This window comes from Nannospalax galili, unplaced genomic scaffold (assembly GCF_000622305.1).
Source record: "Nannospalax galili isolate Female #2095 unplaced genomic scaffold, S.galili_v1.0 scaffold46, whole genome shotgun sequence".
NCBI classification, from domain to species: Eukaryota; Metazoa; Chordata; class Mammalia; order Rodentia; family Spalacidae; genus Nannospalax; species Nannospalax galili.
Genome location: NW_008355790.1, coordinates 673,491 through 681,900, shown reverse-complemented (window position 1 = coordinate 681,900; position 8,410 = coordinate 673,491). Strand labels below are relative to the sequence as shown.

Genomic DNA, 8,410 nt, shown 5'->3' with positions numbered 1-8,410 from the left:
TAAAAATTTTTTAAAGCACACAGAACTAAAATGTTTTCAAAACTTTTGTGTTTACCCCAAAAACAGCGTTGGAACTTGAAGTGGACACAAAATAGGCATGGTTTGGGAAGCAGTTCTAACATTCATACCACTCTCTCCCTGTTCCCTGCTCCTTGCATCAGGTGATCACAAGACTACCTGGTTTAAAATATTTGGTAATTCAGTGCAGAAAATTAAGGTCACAGACAAAGTACAACAACTTTTAATATACCATTAATACTAATGATTAAAAATTATTGCATAGTCTTATGCATTTACCCTAAAACATTTTCTGAAAGTAAACGAATTATATAAAAGACAATAACCCTTTTAAAATATGGATGGCCTTTACTACCTCGATCTTCTCTCTTTTTTTGTCTTTTCAGTACTTTTGTCCATGGTTTTCTCATTATCTCCCCTGCACTTTGGGCAGTACCATTTCCCCTTTGGTTTATAGGTAAGTGAAACACATGAAAAGTGAAACCATTCAATGGGACACTGTTCATTGTCACATCCTATCATTTCCCCATAAGACACTTGGTTACATAAACAGTATGTAGGTTCATTCGGATCTATTGCAAACTCAACAGGTGAGGCTTCCCTTTCCTGCTTGGCCTTTGAGCGTTTCTTTTTCTTAGCTGATTTGGACTTCTTTTCTTTAGGTGGCTGATCATCACAGTCTTCAATTCCATTTGTCATGTGACATAAATCACGGCTTTCACTGGTTCGCTGTCTACGGGGTCTCCTAGAAGATCTTTCTGGCTGACAAGAATCCATCTTTGCTTTGTCTGAGGCTCTTTCACTTTCAACAGGATCTTGGAAACACTGTGAATGTAGCTCCATTTGCCTGGCTCGATTTTCCACCAATTCGAGCATTTGTGTGACAATCTGAATTTTTTCATCTCCCAGTTCCTGGCTATTGATTAACGCTCTCTGGAGATGCTGCTGTAGGCGTTTCTTCTGGTTTGAATCATCTTCTTTCTTGTATTTTTCATAGACATCATCGATTTCCTTTAAAGTTTCTTTAAAAAGGAAAAAAAGGAGAACATTACAATGTATTACTTTCAAATTAGAATTAAGTAAAAGTATGAAACCACCCTCTGTAGCATATACATATATATAAAACATTATTCTCATACAAAATCCACATTGTCCAATATGAAAGTAACTTAGGGGCCAGTGACATGGCTCAGCAGGTAAAGGTACTTGCTACCAAACCTCAAAACCTGACTTTGATCCCTGGGACCCACATGGTAGAAGGAAAGAATCAACTCCTACAAGTTGTGCTCTGACTTCCATACGGGCACACACATGATAAAGGTAATAATTTTTTAAAGTATACTTAGAACTAAACTAATGGAAAGAACATAAAACTGTAATATGAATAATCTATACTAAAAAGGGTAAGGGAGGGCTGGAGAGATGGCTCAGCAGTTAAGAACACTGGTTGTTCTTGCAGAAGACCCAGGTTCAAATCCCAGCACCCACATGGCAGCTGACAACTGTAACTCCAGTCCCAGGGGATCCGACAGCCTCTTCTGACCTCTGTGAACATTGTATGACATGGGTGCACTTACCTACATGCAGGCAATACACGCATACACATTAAAAAGAAGGGGGGGGTAAGAGGGCTGGACATGATGGTGCATGTCTTTAATTCTAGCACTCAGGAGGCAGAGGAAGGTGGATGGTAGATCTCTTGAGTTTGAGGCCAGCCTGTTCTACATAGTGAGTCCAACACTTTGTTCAAAAAATGTGATATGCACAGGCCAGCAAGATAGCTCAGTGACTAAAGGTGCTTGCAGCCAAACCTGATGACCTGAGTTGGAGGATCACAAGTTCAAGGACTGCCTATGCTACACAGTGAGGTCAAGGCTAGGTTGGGTAACTCCAGGCTCCTGTATAAAAAGTAAAAGGCAGCTTGGGAATATACTTCAATAGTAGACTGCTTGCCACACATGTGTGAGACCCTAGGTTCAATGCTCAGCACTGACAAAAAACAAAAAAGATTTTCTCCAAAGCAAATCCATGAGAATGTCATTACTTTTATGTGAAAAAAAACTCAAGAACCTCAGGTTTTGAACTGCAAAATCTGTATGTCTAGTCATCACCATTTTCCATACACTGTATGAAAAACATTTGCTTTTCACACATCAAATTTTAGTTTGGATATAGCTATTTACCTAAGAAATTATGAATGAGAATACTGGGAAAAATATGAAGGTTCTCTAATAGCCACATCCTATAATAAGTATTTCATTCAATTGCTTTTTTTTTTCTTTATTTCGCTATGCAATGGACTCTAATAATTCCTGAAAATGGTGAGGGAGAAATTTTGTTGACTGCCTACATATGTTACCAAACATTGCTGTATTGGATCCTGACACTAGAAAATGCTTAAGAATCAGTGGGGGAAAAAATAAAATCTGAACCAAGAACACAAAAGTATATAAAGTTTACAACAAACATAAAACCATGAAAGTTGAGTTTAGCAACTATATGGGTAGAGTGAAAGATAGATCACTATTTTATATTAATCTTGGAATTGTTCACAATCATAACGGGCCCGATAATTTGTACTGATTGTAAGGTCTACTAGTCATGTTAACAGAGCAATTTATAACAAGCATAGATGATAGATAAGAGTTCCTTGTCAAAAAAGAAAAAGTCACTACCCACCTGAAATAGTCTAATTTTTGTGACTTTAAAGACATGTAGGGCTGGAGAGATGGCTCAGCAGTTAAGAGGACAGTCCTCTTACAGAGGACAAGGGTTCGAATCCCAGCACCCACATGGCAGCTAACAACCATCTGTAACTCCAGTTCCAGGGGATCCAGTGCTACCTTCTGACCTCTGCAAGCATTGCACAACACAGGTGTACTTACACACATGCAGGTAATACACTTATACACATAAAAAGAATATATATATTTTAAAAAATGTAAAAAACATGCAAGCTTTGCAAACATTAGTGTTACCAGAAAAAAAAACACAAATTTCTGACATACAGTTCTTGAGCACATGTCTCATTTGGGGGTTGCCATTCATTTTGTATTCCACGTAGGAAGCATCATACATGCAACAGTGCTTACTTTTTAAAGGGGGGGAGGCATGGGAACAGGATGCAGGGCAGTGGTAAATCCTTTGCCTAACAAGTGTGAACCCTGGGTTCAATCCCTTGGAAAGGGAGGGAATTACATAGTGAGAAAACAGATGTGTTCTTGAAGTAGACAGCTTTGGAATAAAACATTCTCCACATAATTAAGTTACTTAAACTCTATAAGTTTTATCTGCAAAGTGATTTTTACCTCCTATGTTCTGGACCTGAAGCAGACTGGCGTGTTGTAAGCAAACAGTATTATTATTGTCTTCTCCCAAGGGAGGTTAGTCTTAGCACAGATTCAGAAAATAAATTTGTAGATTGAGATACTTAGACACCCTAGCATCCCAAAAAAATGTCACCACGAGGAAGACGACAAGATTAAGTTACAGGATTAGTGACCTGTCTATAAAAACAGAATGGCTCCAAGTCTTTACGGTCCATATGGCTACTTGCACAAGTAACTTAGTCTGGGTCTAAGCTGCTCCCAGACTCAGGGTTGCTAAAGGCAAAGTGTCTCCCCACTTAACTTCTCTTGTCCTAGCCCCACACTCTGTAAGGGTGATTCCCTGTTCTAGTTTAACTACCCCCCAAAATGGTTTTCTCCTCATTTAAATTTGGCGGAGGAACCTAGGGGTGCAGGGACGCCAGGCGGTTGCCCAGTCAACCAACCCACTTCCTCCAGGGGCCCGGAAGTGACACATAGCCCGGAACCTACGGGGAACCAGGGTCAGCGACAGTCCCAGTAGCAGTGTCCCCGCCTTGATTCACTGGGTGGGAGAAACTGGAAACATCTCAGCCCCAATACTGACTCCGCCGCCGCCGCCCCTTCCCCCAACACCCGGCACAGTAAGTCCCCTGCCAGCCATCAGGTGGGTGCGCGCAGGAGGCTCCAGCAGCCCACCAAGGCCCAGGCCCACGGGAGTGCGCGCCCCGCCCATTCTACGTCACACCCGCAGGTCCAGCCCCCAGGCCGGGCCCTCCCCACCATACACACCCCCTCTCCTCCCGGCCTCGCGGAGGACCCCTCCCCGTTTAACCATTTGGGAGGAGCTGAGGACCGGCTGCGGCACCCGTCGGCCGGGAACTTTCCCCGGGGCCAAAGAGGTGCACAGCTAAGCGGGGAGCCGAAGGAAGGGCGGTCTCCCTGGTCGGCCTCCGCCGTCCTCTCGCCCCCCCCCCCCGCACGTTCCAATGCATCTGCTCGAAGAGGGTGGGGGCCCAGCGAGCAGTGGCGAGCAGGCCCGGCTCCTCAAAGCCAGACCGGCCGCCACGCTGCCCGGCCCGGAGCAGGATCGAGTGCCGCACCGGGCCGCCGAGCACCGGAACCAATGCTCGCTTAAAATGGCTGATTCCCCTCCGCGGCAGCTGCAGCCAGCCGCTGGGGCTGCAGCGCGGCTCCCACTCCTAGACCCCTCCGAAGTCCTGGTCGGCTGCAGCAGGCAAACAGAGTGCCGCCACCCGGGCTCCAGCCCCTCCCCCAGGTCCCACACACCACATCCCCTCGGTGCACTCGGGGCAGACTGTCACCGGAGAGAGGGAAAGTGGCACTTGCCCAGGCCCGCGGGCCCCTACCTTGATATTTGTTGTCCAGCTCCCGCAGCACCGACACGTTCCTCTGCATGTCGTGGGGCAGCGACTCCACACACTCCAGGTAGTCCTGCACGTAGCAGGTGAGGAGCCGGCTCCGCTCCCCGGTCAGGAGCGCGGCCGACGAGTACAGTTGCTGCTGCTGCTGCCCTAACATCCTGCCGCCGCTGCTGCTCCTCGCCGCCGCCGCCGCCGCCGCCTCCGCATCCAGCAGCCACACATGCACCAGCCACGACCGCCGCTCCTCAGCTCGGCAGCCGGGCGCCGCGAGGACACGGCAGCCGCTCGAGAGGACACCGCCGAGTCCCCCCGATCTCCACTCCCCCCAAAAGAAGCTCTCACTCCCCGCCCCCGCGGGAACAAACCCAGGGGCGGGGCGAGACCGGGGCTCCCTCCGGCCCCCTCCCTTTCGAGGACTCGAGCAGTGGGGAACCCCGCGGCCCAGCCGACGCCGGGCTCCCGTGAGGTGAGACTTCCTATGCCCCTCGGAGTCCCCAGATGCTACCAGGGCTGCCCGGCCGCTCGGATCCCCATGACAAGCCGTTCGCTGTCCTCTCTTCCCTATCACCCCGGTGCCTGGCGGAGAGTCTCAGTGGACTTGCCCCCGCCCCTCCGCCTGCAGCCACCTCTGCGCCTGCGCATGACTCAGTCCTAATAAGGCCGGGCCCCGCCCCTATCGTCCTACCGAAGGGTTCGCATTCTCCCGCCTTCCCTCCGCCACCCGGGCGATTGGTCTGTCAACTCTTGCCTCGGGGGGGGAGGGTGCAGAGAGCGGCCAAACGGCAGGTTGGGCCCCGCCTCCTCTTAAAGGGGTCTGCCCAGCCCAGCCCGCCCCTTCGTCCAATGTCTGAAGGGGACCTGGCGGCTACGGCTGCTGGTTTCTCCTTTCCGCCCTTCCCATGGGGACGGGAACATTGGGCCAGCTCGCTCGGCCCGGTCTTACCGACCTTCCTTCCATGCCAGCGCGGCCCTCGCGAGCCTCCAAAGGAGCAGCGGGTGGCCACTTTGCTCGGCTACCTGAGTGAAGCCTGCGGGAACTACGTGACCCAGGGTGCAGCGGGCGGGCATGGGGGCATGCGCGGCAAGTTCCCGCCGAGCTTCGGCGCTGCGGACAGGCTGTCTGAGTTGGGCCGGGAGCCGTGGTCTGACTGCAGCCCCCTCTGGCTCTCAGAGCACGGGGGCCCGACCGCTGAAATAGACTGTGCTTCCTCAGCCCTCTGCTCTCTCTACGGTCCAGGCCTCCCAGAGTTAACCGTGGGCTGTCTAGGCGCAGGGGAGCCTTGCAGAGTCTATTTCCCTCCTAGCGAGTCTCGGGAGAAGGATGCAATACTCTCCCAGCAGACAGCCTTAACAGATTGTTCTCAGAGGTGAAACGTTTAAGCATCAGTTGTCAGCGAGGGCTCAGTGGCGTAGTGAGGCGCACCCCAGGACATTACGTGTCCATTCACTCGGGGTTACCCCAGTCTTACCAGTTGGAGCAGTGCGAGGGGGCAGGGCAGACGGTATTAAAGATCTAATCAGCCATCAGGTGTATTGCTTTGCGTATCTGCGAGCAGACGGGTTTACTTTCCTTGTACTGTCTGAAATGCCAGGCGGGGGAGCTAATTTTAAGTACGGACATACTTTTAGAATGCATGATGATCTGTGCTCTTTTGACAGAAATAGCTATTAATAGAACGAACACACACAGAATTTTGATGAAATGCCTGTGTAAACTAATGTGAGAGGTGTCTGAGTTAAAAGAAAATGCTAGAGGATGATAGTTTTCTCGTGTGCTTTGTAGCAGTGATGCACCTGTAAGCGTGACTTCGAGAGCACTCCTGAAAGAGCTATTTTAGAAGTAGCCATTGATGTTCCAAGGGAAATTTAGGTCTTGATCTAGAGGAGATTTTGAATTTCATAAAATAAAACTACAGAATTCAACGTTCTGAGAACAGTGGTATTGTAGGAGGACTGGAAATCATCCTGTGTTAAAATCTCTTGGCACTGGAGGTTTTGATCACCTGAATATTAAGTCAACCCAGGCAGCACACTGTATTTCTGAGAACTTTGGGGAAATTTTATTGTCATTTTTTAAATCCTTCAGATTAAACAGCCACACAGGCTTGTCAAAAACAATTATTGTTATGAATTCAATTTGAGGGGCTGAAGAGAAGGCTCGGCGATAAAGCACTGCCTGCTCTTACAGAGGGCAGGGGTTTGGTCCCCAGCACCCACGTGGCAGCTAATGATCCTCTCAAACTTCATTTCCAGAGGATCTGACTCCCTCTTCTGGCCTTCCGGTGCTCCTCTGGTCTCCCCAGGCATTGCACACACGCATTTACACACATGCAGGCAAAAATAAAAATAAAAATAAATTTAAATTTTTAAACTGGCCAGGCATGGTGTCGCATGCCTTTAATTCCAGCACTTGGGAGTCAGAGGCAGGCTGATCTTGAGGGTTCGAGGCCATCCTGGTCTCCATAGTGAAGCCAGGTCAGCTGTGGCTATCCAGAAAGATGCAAAAAAAAATGTTTAACTGAGTGTCCTAGTTTGTTCTTCATTGCTGTGACAAAATACTCTGACCACTACCAGCTCTGGGAGGAAAGGGTTTATTTAGCTTACATATCCTGGGTGACAGTTCATCCATGAGCCCAAGGTAGGAACTCAGGGCAGGAACCTGGAGGCAGGAGCTGGAGCACAGGCCATGAAGGAATGCTGCTTACTGGCTTGCTCCCCTGGCCCCTGCTCAGCTTGCTCTCTTATCCAACACAGGCCCACCTGCCCAGGGGTGGCACTACCCACAGTGGGCTGGGCCCTCCCACATCACTCAACAATCAAGAAAATGGCCAAAGGCCAATCCAATGGAGGAAATTCCCCAATTGAGGCTCCCTCAACCCAGGTGTGTCAAGTTGACACTAAAGCTATTCAGCACAACTGACCCCTTGTCAACTTGACACACAAACACATCACAATTAAACCGTAAGCTTTCGAATTCTTGTCCCCAAGATATGTTAACATTAATATCACAACATAAGACAGTACAACCTTAAAAACCCCACAGTCCTTAAAAATTCCAAACACTTAAAAGTCCATAGTCTCTTTTAAAAGTCTCAACTGTGGGTGGGTTTCCATAAAATCCAAAACAAAGAAAAAAATTGGGCACACCTAAGCAAAAACATCTGGGATTCACTCACGATCTTTTAGCCTTCGAAGAGTTCTGGCAGCTCCACTTCTCTGACTGCTGTCTATAGCACAAACAGCTCTTCTCACAGACCCAAGCCAGCTCCATTCCATACCTACTGCAGTCCTTGGTGGTTGTCCCAGGTCCTGGCATCTCCAAAAACCTGGGGTCTCCACTAAAACTGAGGCTACACCTTCACCAATGGTTTCTTCTTGCCTCTCCAGGTGCAAAGCCTCAGATTCTCTCCATGACCCTTTCATTCCTGGGGTCTTAACTGCAACTGAAGCTGCACGTTCACCTATGGCCTTTCCTGGCCTCTGCGTGCCAAGCCTCAGCTGCTCTCTGTGACCCCTTCACGCTTTCAACACTAGAACCATGCAGGAGACTCTTACATATTACCAAGTCTTGCTTCCAGCTTGAGATAGAGGCTCGGGTCCCCTCTGTGTGCTGACCCTGAGGAAATACCTCCCAGAAGACTTCACCTCCGTGATGCTGGTCTCTTGTTACTTACAGCTGATTTTTCAGCCCCAGCTAACCAG

General features: G+C 48.9%; 1 protein-coding gene across 1 annotated transcript; it reads right to left on the bottom strand.

Moving 5' to 3' along the window:
- Positions 1-225: 225 nt before the first annotated feature.
- Ing2 (inhibitor of growth family member 2) lies at positions 226-5,310 on the bottom strand. Its single transcript, XM_008853559.3, has 2 exons — positions 4,694-5,310; positions 226-1,040 (listed from the first exon to the last, which is right to left on the bottom strand). Exons 1-2 carry the CDS (start codon positions 4,863-4,865, stop codon positions 370-372), a joined length of 843 nt encoding a protein of 280 aa, XP_008851781.1. The 5' UTR covers positions 4,866-5,310; the 3' UTR covers positions 226-369.
- Between the last annotated feature and the right edge of the window lie 3,100 nt (positions 5,311-8,410).

Coding starts and splice junctions, on each gene's coding strand:
- Ing2 (XM_008853559.3), bottom strand. CDS start 4,865: ATGTTAGGGCAGCAGCAGCAGCAACTGTACTCGTCGGCCGCGCTCCTG. Junction 1,041..4,693: donor GCTGGACAACAAATATCAAG/GTAGGGGCCCGC, acceptor TCCTTTTTAAAG/AAACTTTAAAGGAAATCGAT.